Source organism: Balaenoptera acutorostrata, chromosome 16 (genome assembly GCF_949987535.1).
Source record: "Balaenoptera acutorostrata chromosome 16, mBalAcu1.1, whole genome shotgun sequence".
NCBI classification, from domain to species: domain Eukaryota; kingdom Metazoa; phylum Chordata; class Mammalia; order Artiodactyla; family Balaenopteridae; genus Balaenoptera; species Balaenoptera acutorostrata.
Window position 1 is genome coordinate 20420324 of NC_080079.1, and position 23443 is coordinate 20443766.

The 23443-nt window shown below is 43.7% G+C and overlaps 1 protein-coding gene across 3 annotated transcripts in view; it reads left to right on the plus strand.

Annotated features, from left to right (window-relative positions):
* XPNPEP1 (X-prolyl aminopeptidase 1) overlaps positions 1-23443 on the plus strand; it is a 52851-nt gene that overhangs the window by 3596 nt on the left and 25812 nt on the right. For 2 of the 3 annotated variants that reach the window (XM_057531169.1, XM_057531170.1), the window contains exons 2-5: positions 3952-4040; positions 8649-8773; positions 20702-20765; positions 21962-22066. In XM_057531169.1, coding sequence (XP_057387152.1) covers positions 3952-4040; positions 8649-8773; positions 20702-20765; positions 21962-22066 — 383 coding nt within the window. The remainder of the gene's footprint in view (positions 1-3951; positions 4041-8648; positions 8774-20701; positions 20766-21961; positions 22067-23443) is intronic. The other variant, XM_057531171.1, reaches the window with a different exon arrangement.

Here is a 23443-nt window from a genome sequence, read left to right on the forward strand (position 1 = left end):
TCTTGGGTCCAAGCGAGAGGAGGGTTCCGGGAAAGGCACCTCATAACTCACGCAGCGCAACACCGGGGACGGGTTTGGGCACAGGGCACTTGGCGGGGAGCCGGGGTGGCAGTCACAGCCTCTGTGCTGACACGCAGGGAAGGGGACTTCTTCCGTGATCCCAACTATTTGGTTACACAGCCAAGTAAACGTGACTAGAGAGTTGGGTTAGCGGAACAGGAACCCGGGCCTCAGAAACAGATGGGGCCGCTTCCAGCAGGATCCAGCGGGGGGGGGGGGGCGGGGGAAGGGGGTTGGAATAAAGACAGAAGCACAAAGGCGATAAAGGCTGGTTGTGTGTAAGCTTTTATGTGGACTTAGTTTTCTTCGGTATGCACTTAGGAGTGGAATTGCTGGGTCATAGGCTAACTCTGTATTTAATCTTTTCAGGAATGCTAGACAGTTTTCCAAAGCTATTATACCATTTTACATGCCCACCAGCAATGTCTGGGTGTTCCAATTTTTCCACATCCTTGCCCATACTTGTTATTGTCTGTTTTTTTGTTTGTTTGTTTGTTTTTAATTATAATCTTCCTAGTGGATGTGAAGTGGTATCTCATTGTGGTTTTGATTTGCATTTCCCTAATGAATGATGATGTTGAAAATCTTTTCATGTGCTTATTGGTCATTTGTATATCTTCTTAGGAGAAATATCTCTTAAAACCTTTGACCATTTAAAAATTGTAATATTTGTCTTTTTATTTTTGAGTTGTAATAGTTCTTTATATACTCTGGATACTGGAATCTTATCATATATATGAGTTGCAAATATTTTCTCTCATTTTATGGGTTGTCTTTTCACTTTCTTTATGGTATCCTTTGAAGCATAAAAGTCTTTAATTTAGTGAAGTCCAGTCTATTTATTTTTCTTTTGGGGCATTTGCTTTTGATGTCATATCTAAGAAATTGCCTAATTCAAGGTCATGCAGATTTATGCCTGTGTTTTCGTCTAAAAAAACATTTACGTCTGTGTGATCCATTTTGAGTTAATTTTTGTATATAGTGTGAGGGTAGACGTTCAACTTGGTTCTTTTACATGTGAATATCCAGGTGTCCCATCATCATTTGTTGAAGAGACTATAGTTTTCTCCTTTGAATGGTACCCTTGTAAAAAATTGACAGTAAATGTGACGGTTTATTTCTCAACTCCATTTCATTGATAAGTCTATCCTTTTGCCAGTACCACACTGTCTTGATTACTGTAGTTTTATTAGTTTTGAAATCAGGAAGGGTGAATCTTTCAACTTTGTTCTTTTTCATGATTGTTTTGGTTATTCTGGATTCCTTGCATTTCCGTATGAATTTAGGATCTGCTTGTAAATTTCTACATAGAAGCTAGCCGGAATTTGATAGGAATTGCATTGAATCTGTAGATTATTTGGGGGAGTATTGCCATTTTAACAATATTGTCTTCCAACCCATGAACATGGAAAGTCTTTCCATTTATTTAGGTCTTCTTTAATTTCTTTCAAAATGCTTTGTAGTTTTCAGAGTATAGGTTTTTTACCTCTTTTGTTAAATTTATTCCTAGGTATTTATTGGTTTGGTGCTGTCATAAATGAACTTTTCTTAATTTCATTTTTGCATTGTCCATTGCAAGTATGTAGAAATACAATTGATTTTTGTATATTGATTTAGTATACTGCATTCTTCTTCTTTTTTTTTTTTGGCCACATTACATGACATGTGGGATCTTAGTTCCCCAACCAGGGATCGAACCCGTGCCCCTGCAGTGGAAGCATGGAGTCCTAACCACTGGACCACCAGGGAATGCCTGTATCCTGCATTCTTGATGAGCTGTTTGCTAGTTCTGATTTTTTGTGTGGATTCTTTAGGATTTTCTATATTGAAGATAATGCCATTTGCAGTAAAGATAGTTTTACTTCTCTAAAGGCTAATCTGGATGCCTTTTATTTTAGTTTCTTGCCTTATTGCCTTGGATAGGACCTCCAGCACAATCTTGACTAGAGGTAGCAAGAGTGGACTTGTCTATTTTGTTCCTGATCTTAGGGAGAAAGCATTCAGCCTTTTGACATTAAGGTTGATGTTAACCATGGCTTTTGTAGTATTCTTGATCAGACTGAGGAACTTCTCCTTTTCTAGTTTGTTGAGTACTTTCATCATGAAGGGGTGTTGGATTTTGTCAAATGCTTTTTCTGTGTCTATTGAGGTGATTATGTAGTTTTTGTTCTTTATTCTATTGACATTGTGTATTACATTAATTTTTATATGTTGAACCAATCTTGCATACCTGGGATAAATTCCACTTGGTGATGGTGTATGATCCTTTTATATCTTACTGGATTCAGTTTGCTAGTATTTTGTTGAGGATATTTGCATTTATATTTATAAGAAATATTTAGGTATCTTACTTTTTAATGAAAGAAAATACGGTTCCCCCAGTAAAGGACACCTCATTCTGTCCAAGGAAATTAAAGTAGCAGCCATCTAAGAGCAGGCCTGGAATGACTGGTGAAAATGTCTGGCTGTGTGGTGGACTAAGCACATACAAATGTGGTAAAATTATAACAAAACTATTTTTAAGTTCATAGCTGAATAAAATCTAAAACCCTTTCTGTAGCCAACAACAGGCTCCTTGTTGCCTCTGATCTTGTCTCCTAACCGCTTACCTCCCTGTCCCCCAACACACACATCAATACCACACTGGCCTCCTTGCTTTCCTTCAGGTATACCATGCCTTAGGGCCCTTGCACTTGCTGTTCCCCTTTTCTGGAGTGTTCTTCCCCTAGACATCCACATGGCTCCATCCCTCACTTTTTTTTAGGTCTCTGCTAAAATGTCATCTGTTAGTAAAGAGGCCTTGCCTGGCAACCCCATCTAAAATAACCTTTCCTCTTACCTTGCTGACACTGTCTTCCCCTTGCCCTGCTTGACTTTTTTTCATAGAACACATACTCACTGCCTGATAGACCGTTTTCTTGTGTCTGTTGCCTCTCCTCCTATATCCTCCCCTTCTAGGATCCTCCCGCTTTCCCCTGCCCCACCATGTAAACCTCTTGAGGTCAGAGATGTTGTCTGTTTTGTTCACTGTTGTGTCTAGAATAAGGCCTGGATTATAGAAGATTTTCAGTAAATATTTATTGACTGAATGGGCTTGAAAGAAAGAGAAATCCTCAGGTGCCAGAAATGTAGGGGAGCTTAAAGCCTGCATGGCAGCTGGTAAGCTGAGCCTTGAGGGATTATACATGCTGTAGGCCTTCGTAGTTGGGGTCCACGGCACCAGACTATCCTTGTATGAGGACAGGACACTTGTATGTAAATCTCCTTGCTAAGAAGTTAAAGTGAAAATTAATCTCAGAAGCAAACAACAGTGACAGCAGTGCTTGTACAATCCAGGATACGTCTCATTCTCATAGATAAAATAGTCTGTGAGTCTATAAGAAAAAGAATGACCCACGAAGAGGGAGCCAGCAGACCAAGCAAACTTGAGGATTACTATTCCAAGACCTTCTAATGGAGGGTCTGAAATGAATTTTAAAATAAGGGCCCCAAATAATTAAAGCTAAGAGAAGGAATAGAAACCATAGTGAAAGAATATGACACCATGAAGAAAGGACAGGCAAATTTGAAAAAGAACCAAATAGAACTGTACATGTGAAAAATATAGTCATTGCAAATAAAATATTTTTAGACTAGTTAAACAGGAGATTAGACATAGCTGAAGAGAATTCATGAATTAGAGATTGGGACTGAGAAGGTTTACCTGCCATGGTGTTGTTGTATCTGCAAGTTTTATCTGAAACTTATTTATTTCATCACTGATACTGGGGTGAGAGTTTTTCTGACTCACGAAGGAAAACGGCTAAGTCAAGTTGATGTTCCTCTCTGACTAAGCCTTGCCACGTTTACTAAGGTCAAAGTCTGCAATATCCTGTTCTTTCTCTTCCTTAGGGCAAACTACCAGGATTTTCAGCTGAAAAATCTGAGAATAATTGAACCTAACGAGGCAACACACTCAGGACACCCAGGTGTAGAAACAGGTAATAATTTTGTCTGTTACTGAGATGGAACATCTCAAAAGGATTTGGGGTTCCCTCACCCCAACACCAAGTTGGGAGAGAAGAGAGGGTAAGGGATTAATAATTGATCATGAGTGGGGATGAAGGGATATATATCTGGAAATTAAAAACCATTTTGTCTTTTGGTTTCCTGGGTTGTTATTGTTTTTATGTGTGTGTATAGCTATTTTTCAGTAGAAAGTTAGAGTTATGGTTTTTGCATTTCCTGTTCTTGGGATGGTGGTGATGGTGGTGGTAGTGGTAGAGACAGGTTGTTATTGAAAAAGTCCTATTCTGATTTTTCTAATTTCTAATATAATCCTTTATTGACCACCTTAGAGATTAGCTTTCAGTTTTCGTTATAAGACTATGAAATAAGAAAAGTTTATGGTGTATTATTGTGCTTTATAAATTGAATGGGCATTCAGGAAAATCTTTTTGGGAAAAATTTCTGGAACCATATCCTCTTCCCAGGACTGGTTAGTTATATTATTGGGTTGCCAGAAACCTGAATTCTGAAAAGTGGTGTATTTCTATATTTCTGTCCCATGTAAACTGGTGCTTTTCTGTGGGCTACCCAGGAGAACTATAGTGTTTCCTTCTAGTTGACTGAAAAAATCAATCCTGTGAAGCACGTTAGAAACCATAACAGATCTCTCTTTGGAAGGTCAATGCTGCAACTACATGCAATTTTAGGTCCTTTTTCTTTAAAAATTTGGATGTATCTAACACATTTTGGGCCGTGTTAGGAGGGAGGACAGGAAGGAATGGGAAAAAGAGGAAGTAGGAAAGGGAAAAGTGATAGAATAATTGAATTTAGAGTTTGAAGAGAACTTATCTTTCTTTTTATTACATATGAAGAAATAGAGGTTCAGGGAGCTTCAGTTGTCTGAGGTTGTAAATCCCAGCTGGAAACTGGAACCCACTTGTTTCGATTCCTTTGGCCTTAAAATGCTTTAAGAGAGCCTCTGTTATGTTCCCTAGATAATATGATCTAATAGAGCATGGGCTTGGTAATTGGATAGAGCTTGGGTCCTGGTCCTGATGACCCAGTTGATTTGGGCAAGGATTTAGCTCCTGTTTATTTATCTGTAAAATGGGAATAGTGAAATCTCCCTGGGGGGGATTATTGTGAGAATTAACCACTAATGTATGTAAAACCCTTGGCCCTTGCTCAGCAGTGGGACAGAGAAACAAACCACCATCTCTAAAGCTATGGATGCTGGAAAAGCAGCTTGGCATCTGTGCAAATGTTAAGGTGCTGAAATTGGAGTAAGCCAGTCCCTTCTATTCTTATAACAAGGCATGTAGGAATCCCAGCTGGTGCTTCAGATTCAGATTCAAATAATATTTCTTGAGCTTCTACAATGTATCAGATGCTGTGCATGGAGCTTTCACACATGCTGTCATGTTAAATTCTTCTAGCCACCCAGTGAGGTAAATAGGGTGTGCTCTTCATGTACTTCCAAGCAGTGAAAAGTCTTTTGTTTGTGATAAAGGCTGAAGGTTTAGGAGCTTATGTCTAAAAGCAGACCCACATATGCAAGAGACTTGCAAATGAGTCATTCTTTTTAAAGCATGATTTAAAAATACCTGGCAATGTATGGGCTAATTTTACATCATGGCCTAGGTTTGTTGTTCTTGGCTCCCCACTTCCCTGCACACCCTGATTAGCTCTTGGCTGCTTCTAACATTTCTGAAAAGTAATGGGATGTGGAATGAGCAGATGCTATTATACAGCATCTTCTAGGATCCTAGCTTTCTTTCACTGAAGATTCATTACTGTTATGCTGAGTCTGAAAAGATCATAAACACAAAGTTGTGATATTCATTCAGCCATCTTTGAGTGAGTGTATGCATATGTTAGGTGCTTGGCTAGATACATGGATTCAGAGATGAAGTTGACATGGTCCCTGCCTTAAGGAGAAGCAATATATACACCTAATGCACCATTTATCACATTGCTTTCATAGTTAGTTAATTGTGTATCTACCTCTAGTAATTGCAAACACAACATTTACTAGACGCCAGACACTGTTTCTAAGTGCTTTGTATATAGTAGCCCATTTAATCCTCATAAAAATTACCCTATGAGGATCACCAGCCATAATTTTCACCTCTGCCATCTTGACTCATTTCAACTGCTGCCACCTCAGTGGCTGGGTTTTATAATTATACCTGCTTTGTCTCCTCCTCAGTTCTAGCTGCTCACCCATTCAGTCACTTTTAAGGCCTGTTGGCCTGTGGCCACCTCTCCCTCAGCCACCTTTGCCCATTGTATCCTCCTCCTTGATAGGTGCCTCCACTGCCACAGCCCATTCGTTGCCTCAGCCAGTGCCCCTTATCACATCCTATCTGTTAGTTGTGGTATTGGGAGTTCTTTCATTGGGTCTGATATAGGTGACAGGTGGCTGCATCAGACTCAGGACACCGACCAAATATGAAGGGCATGAAGGATGAGGAAGGAAGGCGCAGGGGAGATGTTAATAGTGGTGAGGGGGGCAGGTGGCATTGTGGAGGGAAGTGTGAAGATGCCACTGTAGTGGAGTGAAACTGAGGATGCTGGTGATTCTGGGGAGGCCAGTCAAGAGGAGGAATGGAATGATGAGGCAAGAGATGGTGATGAAGGTCAGAACGTGGTGCTGAGGAGGCCGGTTGTGGTGACCAGGAAGCAGAGGATGTCTTTGACCGGCTCCATTTTGCCTTTGATGGTTTTCAGTTTGTAATTGAGGATTTTGTGCTTGCCATTGGTTCTGTTGACTTCATTGATGAAGTCAGTAACATAATACTGATCCATACTACAGTCAGTGCTACTGACACCCAGTCGGTGCCATCAAAATCTGTGAGTCAGGATGTGCCCAAATAGAAGCCAGATTCTATAAGGAAATTGATGATCCTGAAAGAAAATATACTGGCTGCTGTCATATAGTTGCTTTTTAAAATTCCAGATGCTCAGGCTGTACTCCAGACTAATTAAATAAGTTCCCCAGGTAGTTCTCATGTGCAGCCAAGGTTGGAATACTGCTCCAAAGGCTGTCTCCGTTTTTGCTTGACTTTTAAAAATGTTAAATTGCTCAGAAATATGGTTCGGAAACACAGATTTATTCTGAGGCTCCTGAAAGATGTCATAATAAAGTTTTCAGATGCTGGCAAGCGTATGAGGTCATAATAGCCTTCATTTTGAACCCAGTGGAGGTATTGACATATAAATTTACGTCAGATTAGATACTTCTGATCCCTCTTTTTTAGGTACGTGAGAAATTATAGGCTCAGTAGGTCAGACAAAAGGAAAGGATGTCCCTCTGAAAAGTATTCAGAAGCATCTGTAATGCAGGGATCATGGACATGTTTGAATCATGAATAGGACCATTTCCATTGTCTCTCTCTTTGAGTACTTCTGTCTTTTGGAGACTTCTGAGTGGGAGCCCTGAGGCCAGCAGCTGAAGCTGCCCTTGCAGATTATGAATAAAATGGGGCACTTTTTCAGTGAGTCCCAAGAGTAGTAGTATGGTACCTCGTAGGGGAATCTATTGGAGATAACCATAAAGACTGAGGCTTTTATAGCCTAAGGTGCTGGTGATGATGGAGAAGCAGCAGATAAAAATGCTAAAGAAAAAAACAAAAAAAGGATCTATACCTAGCAGAGTACAAGCCACAGTGAGCCAGGGTGTAAATTCTTGAAGATAACCTGTAGTACAATAGCCTCAACGTAAATTACTTACAGCATTGTGCATTAGGATGTTTTTGGTTAAGTCAGGTATTTTTTATTTGTTTAAAAAATGGGTTGGCAAAATCCAAAAGTCTGACAACACCAAATGGTGGCTAGGATGTGGACCAGCAGGAACTTGCATTCATTAATGGTGGGAATGCAAAATGGTACAGCCACTTTAGAAGACATTTTGGTAGTTTCTTACAAAACCAAATATACTCTTACCATATGATCCAGCAATCATGTGCCTTGGTATTTATCCAAAGGAATTGAAAACTTATGTCTACAGAAAAACCTGCAACATGGATGTTTTATTTTTATTCATAATCACCAAAACTTGGGAGCAACCAAGGTGTCCTTCAGTTTGTGAATGAATAAACAAACTGTGGTACATCCAGACAATGGAATATTATTCAGCAATGAAAAGAGATGAACTATTAATCCATGAAGAGACATGGAGGAATCTTAAATGCATATTGCTAAGTGAAAGAAGCCTATCTGAAAAGGCTATATACTGTATGATTACAACAATATGACTTTCTGGAAAAGGCAAAACTATGGAGACAGTAAAAAGATTAGTCATACCAATGGATTGGGGGGAGGGGAAAGAAGGATGAATAGACTGAGCAGAGAGGATTTTTAGGGCAATGAAAACTATTAAACTTAAATCATAATGATGGATATGTGTCATTATACATTTGTCAAAACCCATAGAGTATACAACACCAACAGTGAACCCTAATGTAAACTGTGGACTTTGGGGGATCATGATGTGTCAATGTAGATCATCAGTTATAACAAATGTACCACTCTGGTACTTAACTAGTCATTGAGTGGCGTGGAGCAGTCTGGTTTTGGTACAAACTCTCCTGTTGTTGCAGACAGCAGAATGGCTCCAAAGGTAACTTCGGAGCTGCTTCGGCAGCTGAGACAAGCCATGAGGAACCTGGAGTATGTGACAGAACCAATCCAGGCCTACATCATCCCGTCGGGAGATGCCCACCAGGTACTGAGTGGAGATGGGCTGGCGATGGAACTCGTCAGCCCCTCGTTTCTTTTTATTCCTTTCCCTCAGCCCCAATGTGTTTGTAGGATTCAAATTGTCAACCCACATCTAAGCATGTTCTCCAGGGCTAGGCACAGGGACCTGTGTCCAGTAGAGTCTCACTGAATGCTTATTGATTTGGCCCTGGCTTCCTTATTTCCACTGTATATAGCTAGCTTTCAATACATTGTGGAAGAATTAGGAGATAAATGAAGGGGCAGAAGTCTGGACCTTTCTGTTGCTGATGCACTTTACCCCATCTCCTTTGCCACATCATGTCCCCAGCAGAATTGTCTGTCCTGCCTCCCTTCTCCCCATCCAGACTGTCCTGTCCCACTGGCACAGCCAGAAGGGCAGCCAGAAATTCATCTTGGATCTCCACTCTAGCAGGTTTTAGGGATGATTCTGTATATTACCCCCATCATCCCCCCAGCCACCACCTTTGGTGGAAGCATTTCAATAAGTGCCCTCTATGTCTGAGAACACGAGTGATTTAATTATGGGAGAGTCGGGTTTAGAGAGGTGGAGACTGCATGTGATGGGGCTGAAAAGCAGAGGACGAAAGGATTCTAGGATTTACTTTTTTAGGTCGTTGAGTCAGCAGGTGTTTGGATGCCTACACCATGGTCGTGGTACTGCAGGGTTACAGAGACGAATTTAAGTTTGAATTCCTGCCCTCCCCGTGTTTACGGTTTAGTAGAGACCTGAGGTGGTATACAAAGTGCTATTCTTCCATAGAGTCATCCACACATATACTTCTTATAGCCTTTGTTTATGTGCACTGCCTTAGGTATGGTACGTGACACAAAGATGAGAATGGTCCTGGTCTCAAGAAGTAGACAGTTCAGTAATGGAGCTCAGGTGTGCATACACACGTCGGTATTGCAAGGTGGACTGTGGACGTGCCATCAAGGAAATCTGGGCAGAGGGCTGTGGGTGTTTGAGGGTGAGAGGGGAGGGTGATGGAAGGCTTCATGGGCAGGGAGGCAGGTGAACTGGACCTTGAAGGACGCATAGAGTTGGGTAAATAGAGAAGGGGGAAGGGATTCTAGATAGAAGGATTAGTAGGAGCAAAGGCAGAGAAGCAGGGAAGCTTAGAGTGCTTTTCAGAAACAAGGTGGTAAGTTCCTCTGGCAAAAGCCTAAGGAAGTAAAAAGCAATAGTCAGAAATACTGGTGTTCTAGAATTCTTTAGTTGCAGGCAATAGAAACCACCTTGAAGTACTCTGAGCAATAAAAATGCTGCTTTATAAGGATTTAGGGGCAGGGCCACTGCACTGGCACAACTCCAGATTGTGAATGGTACTCTCTGGAGTTGTGCCTCAGGTAGTCTGTCCCGTGGAACCTGAGGGCAGGGTGCAGCTGGCCCTCTAGGAGGACTGGAATGGGAGGGGTTTCAGCTCTTGCTGCAGATAAGTTTCTTTCTGTCTCAGGCAACAAGGTAGATAGTGAATAGATGGCCATCTCACAGTATCTGCATATATATCTCTTTATCTGTTACTTTCAAGATACCAGATTGAGCCAGAACCTTAATTCCAAATCCGGAGGCCTGGGTGAGAACTTGATTGGTGTAGTAGCTTGGTGTTTACCCTTGGTCACTGTGAGTGTATAAGTACGTGTGTGTGTGTGTGTGTGTGTGTGTGTGCGCGCGCGCGCATGTGCATGCGTGCTCACATGTGAGATCACGTGTGGCACTGACATGACTGATGAGGGTCTGCCATGATGGAGGGGGTGGCAGATAAGGGTATTACTGTAAGCTGAAGCAAAGTTCCCGAAAGAGGTCCACTCTAGCTGACCTCCTTTCTGCCCCTCCTCCAACAGTGGCAAACCATATGGTCGTGACAATATCAGGCCAGTGTTAACCTGGGGACAGCATCAAGATTGGACCCCTGCTTGGAGGCACAGGAGATTTCCTGGCCTCAGGAGCAAATGAAGGGCTGAAATAAATAACCAAAGGGACTGGATGATTTGAGGCAACAGCATGACATTCAGGATATTTTGATGTTTAGAACAGAGTTTCCCAAACCGTATTCTACAGCATTCCTGTTGTGTTTTGTAAGGTGTTCTGCAAAAAATGTAGTCAGGGGTCAAGAAAATAGTGAAATGAGCTGAACAGTTTCTTTTTTTTTTTATTGTGGTAAAAAAACTTAACATTTAACCATTTTTCACACCACTGTACAATGCATCAGTGTTAACTGTGTGCACATAATTGTACAGCGGATCTCTAGAACTTTTTCGTCTTGCAAACCTGAAACTACAGCCACTGAACCCCTCTCCCTGTCCCCGCCAACTGCCATCCTACTTTCTAAGAATTTGACCACCTTAGGTGCCTCATCTAAGTGGAATCATGCAGTATTGTCTTTTGGTAACTGAAAAAAACTTATTTCACTTAGTGTAATGTCCTCAAGGTTCATCCATGTTGTAGCTTATGACGGGATTTCTTTCTTTTTTAAGGCTAAATAATAATCCATTGTATGCATATACTACATTTTCTTTATTCATTTGTTTATGAACATTCAGGTTGCTTCCACCTCTTGGCTCTTGTGAATAATGCTGCACTGAACATGGATCTGTAAATGTTTCTTTGAGATCTTGTTCAATTCTTTTGGATATATACCTGAAGTGGGATTGCTGGATCCTATAGTAATTCTATTTTTAATTTTTTCGGGAACCTCCATACTGTTTCCCATGGTGGCCATGCCATTTTACATTTACCCCAATAGTGCACAAGAATTCCAATTTCTTTACATCCTTGCCAACACTTGTTATTTCTTTTTTTTGATGGTGGTGTCCTAATGGATATGAGGTAATATCTTGTGGTTTTGACTTGTATTTCCCTGATGATTAGTGAAGTTGAGCATCTTTTCATATGCTTGTTGGCCATTTGTGTGTCTTCTTTGGAGAAGTGTCTATTCAAGTCCTTTGCCCATTTGAACAGTTTTCTAAACTGTAGGATTTCTCAAGGCCTTTAATATATGAGTGTGCACTGTACAACTCTAAGGAACAGATGAAGTATTCAGCACTTTTCAGATTTAAATGTCCATGGAATTCCCACAGTCATCTCAGGAGTGGGGTAGGGGACTCTGTTCCATGGAATTCCTTAGTCTGTTGATCTTCAGTAGCACTTTTTGTACCACAGTGGGTTTGAACTTGCTCCTTGAAGACGTGAGAGGAAGGGGAGGTGTAAAGAGGAGAGGCCCCTGAAGATGAGGGTTTGGCAAGTAGACGCAGTTGAAGGGGTGAAGGGGGAGGTGGGAGAACAATGTGTAAGTGTAGGAGAAGCAGCAGATCAGGCCGGAAAGAGGCTGTTGGCACGTGAGAAAGCCGAGGTGGCCGTGTACTGTAATGTTAAATTTAGTAGGCGGGGGAGGTAAGGAGAGACTGGTGGGGTTTAGGGTGGGGCTTTGGTGACAGAATTCTTCCATTCACCTCTGTTCTGTAGATGAACAAGATTCACCAGCTTCATAGGAACCAAAGTTTCATCTTGACTAAGGGCTGGATGAGTAGGTAGGGTAGCCGACATAGCTTGGGCCTGAGGAGGTGTAAGTAGCAGAGGAACTGGGCATCCCACCATTTAAGAAGGGCAGACCTTGGCCTTGTCCTCAAGGAACTCCTTGTTTCTTCTCCTGCCTGGGTACCTCTGATGGGCTCTTCCTTGCCTCCTGTCAGGCCCAGGCTTCAGCCTTTGGACTTGGGCTTCCTGTCACATGGATTCCCTGCTGGATTCACCAGTGGTGTTTTTCATTCTCTGCCTTTCAACTGATTGGATGCAGCCCATGTGTATCGGTGAGGGCGATCTTTATTGGGTCTACCAATTCAAATGTTAATCTTTTCCAGAAACAACCTCACAGACACACTGAGAAATAATGTTTTACCAGCTGGCTATCTGGGAATCCCTTAGCAAGTCAAGCTGACACATAACATTAACCCTCACAGCACTAGCACACTGCTGTCTGAAATTGGGTCTCTCCTTTGAAAGGGTCTCACAGGCTGTTGTGGAGCAGCAGCCAAACTCCTGCTAGTTCTGCTTTACTTGTGAACCTTCACCTCCAGGGGAGGCCTCATTGTGTGGAAAGATTGGACCTGTGAGTATTACTTGCGTTAACCTTTGAAGGCTTCCAGTTAAGGGTGTGCTGGAAGCTTTGTAGTGTTGGTATTTCAGTTTCAGTTTCCTTTTGCCTGGAGTTAGGATAAAATCTGTGTGTTTACTGGTAGGGGATGTTCTTGTAGCCAAGCCAAGTTTATCTTGATGTTCTTGGTCCTGGGTGCTGTTCCTGAGCCAACTTTTTTTGGTATCATAATGCTGGTTTTTGGTCTGATACTCTGATTGATTTTTTAAAATTCTGTCTTTGACATTAGGTGTGACCTAATAGACCCAAAGCAATTTCTTATTCAGCTTTGGGAATGGCAGCGACACTGGCCAAACCCCAGTGATGTTCCAGGCTTCCCCTCAGTGTTTCATCTCCTGCTAATGGATCTGGAATATCAAAATTGGATGGGTCCTCCCTAAATGAGGAAGTTTAAGCTCTAATCCTGGAAAAATGTGTTTTCCAGCAACATCCTGAAAACACAAAAAGTTAAGCTTGCTTGATATGAGCTGTCACTTTTATTGCAGAAGTCACTATTTGTTTAGGCTTCACAAACTTATATTCTTGTACTCTTGCTGTCCTCTTCTCTCTCACCTCCCTCCCCACTACCCCCCCCCCCCCCATTTTTCTTTTATAATCTTTGGTTATCATTTCTATTGCTGTAGCTTAGCCATCTGCCTTGCAAGGCGGGAGAAGTTGTGTTTTGCTTGTCTGGTGCATATTTCCTGACTACCATATCAGGGCTAAGTATTGGGACAAATGTAAAAGGCAAGCAGTTAGCATATCGGTAAGCGTATGGGCTCTAGAAACTGTCTGGGTTCAGGTGGCAGATTTGCCACTTAACTAGCTGCTTGACCTCAAGTAAGTTACCTCAAACTCCTAAGTGTCAGGTAATCTCTCTGTGTCTCAGTTTCCCCACCAGCAAAAATGGGACAGTGACACATCTATCTCTTAGGGCTGTTGTTAGGATCAAATGAGTTAATAGATATAAATGCTTAAAGCATGTCTGTCACCTAATAAGTCTCATTATATTAGCTGCTATTTCTGTTGTTGTTATTATTACTATTATAGAAATGAATGAGGGAAAATATTCCCTTAAAGAGGTTAAAGAGTAGATAGCCCCAGTCACAAATCTAACACAAAATGCGACTAGTAAATGTCATAGGAAAGAACTCAATCAGCACTGTCCAGTAGAAATATATGAGGCACATATGTAGTTTTAACTATTCTAATAGCCATAGTAAAAAAAAAGTAAAAAGAAGCAGTGAAATTATTTTTAATAATACATTTCATTTACCCCAGTATGTCCAAAATATTATCATTTCATCACATCATCAGTATAAAAAATCATTAGTGAGATAGTTTACATTTCTTTTTTTATACTGAGTCTTCAATTCCGGTATGTATATCATTACAAAACATCTCAACTTGAATGTGGAATGTTCGTGGGAAATATTTGATCTGTATTTAGATTTCATAAAATTTACAGTTGAAAAAGTGGCCTTACATACCAAAGTTTTTCTAAACATACTTAAAAAGTTTTGTAATAACTGAGCCTTGAGCATCAGTTTTAAAATTTATATTTAAATTAGTTGAAATAAAATCAGACATTTAGTTTCTCAGTCACATTAGCCACATTTCAAGTGCTTGGTAGCTACATGTGTTTGGTGTCTACTCTAATGCTAAGCACAGATTTAAAGTGTGGACTGAACTCACAGGTGAGAGGGAATATTTTAAGCTGACAGGGTCAAGGAAGGCTTCATGATGGAAATGCATTTAAATTGGAATGTGAACAGGTAGAATTTGGGTGCTTATAGGTAGAGAGGTACAAGAAATACCATGGGCAAATCCATGGAAGTAGGAGAACGTGAATAATGATAACCCTAAAGAAGAAAGAATAATAGGGTCTGGTCAAGGCCACTCAGGAGCCACCAGAGTCAGGAGTTTAGGTTTCTGTTAGACGGTAGGGACCCACTGAAGGTCTTTGAATAAGAGAGTGACACGATCAATCAACGGGAGCAGTGTTCAGTGTGGATTGGAGAAGGGAGACACTGGGAACTGAGAAGCCTGTTCCGAGGCCACTGCAGGATCCCAGAGTCGGGCTACAGAGGGCCTGGACATGGGTGCTGGTCTTAGGAGCAGAGAAGAAGGGAAGGGTTTGGAGGAGAAGCAGTAGATAGATGGAGCGAGGACCTTGCAGGCAGATGACCGAGGGAACTGGGAAGTTTGGAAGCTGAGAGGGTTTGTGGTGCCGTCCACAGAAAGAAATGAGGAGCCCCACGTTCCTTGTTTCAGGCCCCATGGAGAGGAGGGCCCTCGTTGGGATGACTGTTAGGTGGGACTCTGGGTCCTTGCCAGGGCTGTGAGGACAGGGAGGAAGTGCTGGCTCTGTGTGACCTGCCGCAGGAGCCTCCTCAGTAACAGAGAGGCTGCTGTTCTCTGGGGCTCTTGCTCCTGTTTCGTTTCAGGCTAGATTCAGCGTTGCTGGAATTTCTCCTACGGGTTGGGGAGGGAGGGTGTTAGAGAAATGAAGAGGAGTCTTGAATTCTGTCCTTTGTGTACTTTGCAAAGCACAGATACACACACCCACACACTGTTGCGTGTTGGAGACAGTACGTACCCCGAATACGTAATTGTGCAAGGACTTGGCACTCCAGGGCTCTGCTCCTCTCTGTCCTTTGCGACTCTAAGGGTTTTTTCTTTTAAACTCAGAACAATGGTTGTAGTATTAATGAGTTTGGGCCCGGGGGGACTTTTACAGCGAGGAAGTGTCCATTGTCTCTTGTAATCTGGGTATTTTCATGTACCTTCTAAGCCAAATGTTGGGATTTGCGGGCACTACTGGCCCCAAATCAGGAGAATCATTGGCTGGGGCCAGAACTGCACTGGCCCCACCTTTGAGAAATCCGAACTCTTCATCCTCCCCTTCTGTGAGGCCCCTCTTCTGCTTTTGGGCTCGGCTTAGTCCAAAGATCCCGTTCTTGGGGGGGGCGGCCCTGCCACCTTGAGCTTTTGGCTGTGTTTATGGTTCCTCCTTCTGGAAGACATGACTCTGATTTTCCGAAACTCTTTTTGATTCTACTTCCATTCCTCCAGGAGCTGGCTTCCTGTTTTTATTTCTTAAATAGGCTCTTTCCTGGGGTGGAGGTAGTGATTTTTATCCCAGAGTGATTTTATTCACCGTATTAATTAGAGTAACGCTAGCTGTGGTAACACATCTCAAAGTTTCAGTGACTCTGTATTGTAGAGCCTTATTTCTTGTTCATGCAGCAGTCCAGAGTGGGTGTTCCTGGTTGGTGGGTGACTTTCTTCCACTAGGAAGAAGAGTGATTCAGGGATCCAGGCACTTTCCATCCTGTGATGCCGCCATTCCAGCTGGCGGAAGGGAAGGAGTATGGAGAGGGTGCGTCCATCTTTAACTGCCCTGACTCAGATATCACTTCCCACCCACTTTCCGTTGGTGAGAACTAGTCATGTGATCCCTCCTAGATGCAAGGGGGCCTGGGAAATGAAGTCCTGGATGGGAAACCAATCGTTCTTCAGTGACTTTACAGTAAGGAAAGGGCATGAATCTTTGGGCAGCTATCCGTTTTTCCCACATACCTTGACTTGGTTTCATTTAAGAGACAAGAAAGCCAGTAAGTGGGGGAGCCAGGCTTGAACATAGGTTTGATTCCTGCATGTAGGAGACATCTATTATGTGGTTGATGAAGATAGAGGTGAATGGGGGGCATACCTGTGTTCCTTGTTCCCTCACAGTTTATAATCCACTTGTGTAGACCAGATGTGCATGATCTCTGTACAGAATAAAAGAGGTTGCTTGGCAGTGTGGTAAAGGCATGGGCTTTTGAAAGTCAGACCTGAGATCAGATCTCGGCTCAGCCACTTAGAGCAGTGGTGTCTTGGTTGGGGGGTGGTGGTAAGTAAGTAATTTACTTCCCTGAGCTGCTGATTCTTCTTCTTTTTTTTTTTTTTTAAATCTGTAAATGGGAAGGATGATACCTTCCAGAGCTGCTGTTGGGGTTAGAATTAGGGGAAATGAAGATAGTTATTGGCAAGTAGTCAATCTTAGCCAATATTATTTGTTATCATCACCCAAGGTGGGGAGCGTCGATAAATGCCATTGTGGATGGTTCGGTAAAATTGAGAGGTGTGGGAGATCTCTGAAAGCTGGATGGGTCAGAAAGCTTTGTGGAAGAGGGCATGTTTGAGCTGGATTTGGAGACATGGCTGAGGCTTTTTTTTTTTTTTTCCTGTAGTTTACTGATATGCTTTATTTGGCTGTGTGTTATTTAAATTGTTTGAATTAGATGCCAACATTTAAAAATTGAGTGATCTCTCACGAACGTACATATATTTAGCTTTTCCTGAAATATTGAAGGTTGGCAACACGTGGTTCACATTCCAGCATGACAGGAATCAGAGCTGAGTAGGAGCTGCTCTCTCTAGAAGAGACAGCCTCTTGTCCTGCTTTACTCATTTAGTTTACCTGCCTGTACCCTAGGGCTTTTGAGTTTGAAACCCCAGTTATAATCCCTTCTGGCCTTTTTCCTGTTGGATAAAGCATTAGTTTCCTGTTGCTGCTGTGACAAACTTTGTGGCTTACAACAAAACAAATTTATTATCTCACAGTTCTGGAGGGCTGGAGTCTGCAGTGGTCAGCAGGGCTAAAGTGACTTCTGGAGGCTCTGGGGAGAATCCATTTCCTTGTCTTTTCCGGTTTCTAGAGGGCACCTGCATTTCTTGGCTTGTAGCCCTTTCTCTGTCTTCAAAGAGGTGGCTAAGGTCTTAACTACGGAGAAAGGTTCATCTCTCTTCCTGCTTGTTCATTTATTCTGCAAGTATTGGTTGTGGGCCTAGTGTATGTCACCTGTGCCCTGTACAGGGACAGTGACAAACAAGACAGACAAACACCCTGGTCTCATGGGACTTACATTCTGTGGGGCAGGACAATAACAGTGTAAAAGAGTCATTAAGAAGAGAAACATCTAGAAAAATGCGCTATACAGAGAGGTAGAAGAGGCTGAGTGGCTACTGTAGCTGGATAGTCTAGGCAAGCCTCTCTGGGGAGGTGACATCTGACCTGAAATACAATGATGGGAAGGAGCCTGCCATGCCATGATCAGAGGGAGACTTTTATAGGCACAAGGAAAAGCATGTGCAAAGGCCTTGAAGCAGGAATGAGATTGGCAAGCGCAAGGAGCAGAAAGCAGGTGGTGTGGCTGGAGCACCGTGAGTGGGAGGATTGTGGGAGGAGAGCAGGGCCGGATCAAGCTATGCCTTGGGGACTGGGCTGGGGTTTGGATTTTATCCTAAGTGTGATGGGAAGTCACTGGAGGATTTTAAGCAGGATGCTAACATGATACATACACATTTTGAAAAGCTCACTCTGAGTGTGTGTGAAGAGTGGATTGTAGGGACAGTGGTCCAGGTAGAGATGAGGGAGGCTTGGACAGGGGCATACTAGAGATGGAGAGAAATGGACAGTTTTGGAGAAAAAAGTCAACGGCTGTGTTTCTTTGTGGCTTTTTCCTAGTATGCTAAGGCTTTGGCTTATTTTAGGCCTTTTGCTGTTCTCTAGGGAGAATGTTCCCGGGCTTTGCCAGCTTCATGGCTGGGGGAAGAGTGGGAGGCCCGGGCCCAGTGCTTGTCTGGCCTCTGCTTAGCCTGTTGGTGTGGAGGTGACAGCTTTGGTCAGTGATGTCTTTCTGGCATGTTGGCCACTTAGGTCATGTCTAGACGTTCTTGCTCCACCCTCATCTCGATCCCAAACCAAACACATCCACCTGCTGTTAATTCCATCTCCCTTTGGAGAAACTCTTCTCCTGCCTTTGCTGAGAGGCAGCTCCAGGTAACCCCTGGGGGGCCGTGAGCCTCCACCCAGGCTTCCCCAGGTAGGGGTGGGGCACTCCTAGAGAGCTGTGTCCCTGCGTGCCAGAGCCCAGCCAGGCTGAGCCCCTCACCCGCCTCCTCACTGTGCGTCGGGTGGGAGAGCACCCAGCCAGGGGGACCTCCTTGTTGGTCCAGAGTGCCCCCTCTGTATTTTCCCCGTTGTGTACTCTGATTTTTAGCGCAAGGTTTTTTTTGTTAACTGAGTTTCCCCAGCCTCTTAGCTGCTTTTTCACCACTCAGGAGGAAGAGATTAATAGCATCTCTTCTGGTGCATGTGCGCAGCACCCCCGGATTTCTGGCGAGTTGTTCTGAACACTCACTTACTGCTCCTCTCACAGGAGAACTAGGAGAAGGGCAGGAAGAGACTCCCCCATGTTGGCCTTTCCTTTTTCAGTCTTGCACTCACTAATCCCTGGTGAATAAACAAAGGAGGGCGCTACAGTTCATAAACGATGCTGGAGGCCACTTCTTTTTATGTCCTTAGTGCTATCTGGTCAATGTTCCCTTGTGTTTTCGGGATCAAACATTTGCTTGCCATTGCATTCAGCAATCTGAAATGACCCGTTGTAGAAATGAGGAACTGAGGCTGAGAGAGGAGAGGAGACTCGTTGCAGACCACGTAGCTGGGCCTGCTAGAGGGCAGGTGCGGCCCAGAGCTCTCAGAGCTCCTTCATCCTGCCATCATGATTCTGCTGACCCTTCCAGCACCTCTGTGGGTCACGGTCTTGTGACTGGTCTGAGGCTGCGATTGTGGCTGCCTTGGTGAAAGGGGCAGCTCTCATCCACGCGGCAGGACTAGAACCTGGGAGCCGTTTTCCCCTACATCATGTTGACTGTCCCAAAATGCCTTGGGGTCCAGCCAGCAGCCCCCTTCTCTATCCTAAGCATTCTTAACCCTGCCAAGTCCTTTAGCTCAGGAAAAACCTGCTAACAGAAGGAGCAGTGGTTCTGGTCTCAAGTAGATCAGATCCTGGCCCTGCTATTGATGTGTTAGTTACTTAAAGATTCTGTGTTTGAACCTCAGTTTTCTCATTTGCTATTGGTATTATCCTGGAGAGTTATTTTGAGGTTGGGAGACGATGTGTTTTATGGGGGCAGCATGGCATAGGGCTTCAGAGTTGAGGCTCTGAAACCACCCAGGTTCAAATCCTGCCTCTGCTACTTATTAGCTGTGTGACTTTGGACAAGTTACTTGACTCTCTGTGCCTCACTGGCTATTACCAGAAGTTACACAATGTGGCCTCGTACCCTTTCCCCAGGAATGGGAAACTCTTACTTTCTTAGCCCTAATCCCATTCCATTCAGAGGCAAGGGATTATCGGCTGGGAAGGACCTGGATTTGAACATGATGTTTTATTTTGCTGAAGCCTCCTGGGTTAGAGGAAGCATTTCCCTTCGTTCCCTAACAGGAAGGGACAGGGTCTGCGTGGGAGAGATTGGTGACACTGCCTTGGATGGGGGACACAAACAGGAAGTTCAGAAATAAGCTGATATCTAAAGAGACTTAAGTTAGAGAATTATTGGCACATAAAACAGAAATTCGGGCTTTTGAGAAAAATAACAGATGCCTAAATGTCAGTGGCAAAGAAGGGAGAAGGCTATTGGTTTGTTTTTTGAGTAAGATCTCAGTGAGGAAAGAGCAGTTTTGATCTGTTTCTCTTGACTTGCTTTGTTCTCCCGATGAAAAAATTGAGGTTAAAGGGAACAGCCCTTTAGCCCTTAATTAATTAGGGTCTTCTGTAGTGTGCACTAATTAAAAAAAAAAATGTTCAGCTTGCCTTTTCAGCTAGATTGGCAGTTCCTTGAAGGCAGGTGCCCAGCTTTTGCCAGCCTTTGCAGTCCTGCTGGGCTAAGCAGGAGTCAGCATGTGACTGATCAAGGTCCAATTCCTTGTCCTTTTTGTTTTCCAGAGTGAGTACATTGCTCCGTGTGACTGTCGGCGGGCCTTTGTCTCTGGATTTGATGGCTCTGCAGGTGAGTTTCTAAATTCTCTCTTTGTTCTTTTGGTACTTTTGTTTGCCTCTCAAAAAATAACTAGACCCAGTTTCAGCCTGTGATATAGAACCAAAAAGAAAATGCAAACCAGACGTCCCCATTGAGCCTCTGCAGAGGGGATGTGGTCCCGGCACCCCCAGCTCCTAAGCTTACATTTTAGTGTCTCTTTATGCCTTTGCTTTTCAAGTCTTAAAAAATGTTACTTAAAAAATATTTTTGAACTTTTTACTAACTGTAACATACATACAGAAAAGTGTATCAATTAACCTGAATACCCCTGTGTAACTAGCACTCCAAATAAGAAGTGGGACACTAATAGCATCCTTAAAACCCCCTCCTTAGCCTATTGGTCCTGTGTAATTGTCTAAGTGCTTGACTTTTGGTTTCTCTGTTTTCAGTTTCAGCTTAAATAACAAAGATGAATGTCGAGCTACATTGTTGCCCTGCCCTAACTTTCCCAAAACTGTTGTGCCCTTGAGTTTTAGGATGGGTTCCCCCCTTCAGACTCCCATCCTTCAAGCTGCTAGACTTGGTGCGAGCCCCTCTCCTCGCAGTTAGCGCACTGCTTCTGTTGATGTAAAAGGCACTTTAGGATTGGTTTTGGCTGACACCTCTGCTGAAAGCCCTGAGTTCTGCTGGGCCTGTGGGAACTGAGGGCAGGTAGAGGTGGGAGGCATAAACTCCCGGCTGGTGACCAACTGCTGCATCACAGTGAACACTGACAGCATCCAGGTGGTCTCTCTTGGGAAAGGTGAAACACCTCCTTTAGGGTGTCTGCTGGAGCAGATGGCTGTGATCACTGAGCAGATCCACCACTATCTTGTTGTTAATTACGAGACCCTTGTGGCCGCAGGTCCACAGACCTCTTTCTACTGGCCTTGACTCATGCTGTACAAGTGGGGTCCTTTCTGTGCAGGGACCAGTACCCAGGCTGACTCAGGACTGTTTCTTTCACAGCTTGGCCCACAGCTGGTTTTCAGTGGTATCATCTTCTCTTGCCTGGAGGTTCTCTTGGAGTTAAAGGCCCCGCTGCCCCACCAGAGGCCCCACCAGAGCGGTGGTGAGGCCACACGGGATCTGGTGCCCCTCACCGTGCTCACCTGCCTGCTGCCGTTTTGTGCAGCTTCTAGGTGGTGGTCAGAAACCTTTCTCATCTCTTTGCTCCCCTGCTGTAGGCACAGCCATCGTCACAGAAGAACATGCGGCCATGTGGACTGATGGGCGCTACTTCCTCCAGGCTGCCAAGCAGATGGACAGCAACTGGACGCTCATGAAGATGGGTGCGTAGAGGCACCGCTCTCTCAACTTTAGTTGGCAGCTCTGGCAGGGGACCCTAGGGCTCCTCAGGGCTTCTGGATCTTACCCCTTTTATGGGGCCACGGACCCCTTGTAGAATCCAAGGTGTCTTAGTCTGCTCAGGCTACCAAAACAAAATACCATGGACTGGGTGGCTTAAACAACAGAAATTTACTTTTTCATTTCTGGTGGCTGGAGGTCTGAAATCAGGGTGCTGTTGTGGTCAGGTTCTGGTGAGAGCTCTCTTCCTGGCGTGCAGACAGCCTCCTTCTCGCTGTATCCTTCCATGGCTCTCTCTCTCTGTTCCCCCGCTCAGAAGGCCACCAGTCCTCCTGGATTAGAATTCTACCTTATGACTGCATTTAACCTTAATTACCTCCTAAACCCCCTGTCTCCAAGTATAGTTACATTTGGGGGAGGGCTTCAATGTATGAAGTTTGAGGGGACACAGTCCAGTTCATGGCACAAGGAAAACCAAGAAAATGACATGCTGATATACACATACCATTACACGTTCAATTTTGGAAGATCCTGGTTCAAGATACTCATTTCAGTGAGGAGAAACTGAGGGCCAGAGAGGACAGTTGCTTTGCTGCAGCTCACATAGCTTGCTGTGCATTTGATTCATGCACTGGGGCCTTTCCACTGCTCTTTGCTGCCTCGTGATTCAGAGTGAGATAAAGGTAAGGGGCCACTGGCAACTGAAGCTAGGAAGCTCTCCCTCTGAGGATCCTGACTTGCTTCTGGCAGCTCAGCCATAGTGCAAGAGCATGGGTCTGGAACTTTCTTGGGCAAGTTGCTTCACCTTCAGTGCTTCAGTTTCCTCATATGTAAGGTGGAATAGTAATAGTAAGTACCACATAAAATGGTGAGGATTAAAGAAATAGTATATGGGAAGCATAGAGCTCAGTGTTTATTGGATAATGATTGTGTGTGTGTGTGTGTGTGTGTGTGTGTGTGTACTCTTGTTTTTTCATTTAATTTTGTGCTGTAGTTTTCCTTGTCACTCTAATAGTCTTTTGAAACATGATTTTAGTCGTTGTACAAAGGTCTCTGCCTGCTGAATTTTGAACTTGGACAATAGAAGGAGGGAAAAGGGGCTACCAGGGCTGAGTGAGGAAGAGAAGATGAGGCCAAATCCCTGATATTTCTTTTTTTTTTTTAAAGGATTTTCTTATTTATTTATTTATTTATTTATTTATTTTTGGCTGTGTTGGGTCTTCGGTTTGTGCGAGGGCTTTCTCCAGTTGCGGCAAGCGGGGGCCACTCTTCATCGCGGTGCGGGGACCGCTCTTCATCGCGGTGCGCGGGCCTTTCTCTATCGCGGCCCCTCCCGTCGCGGGGCACAGGCTCCAGACGCG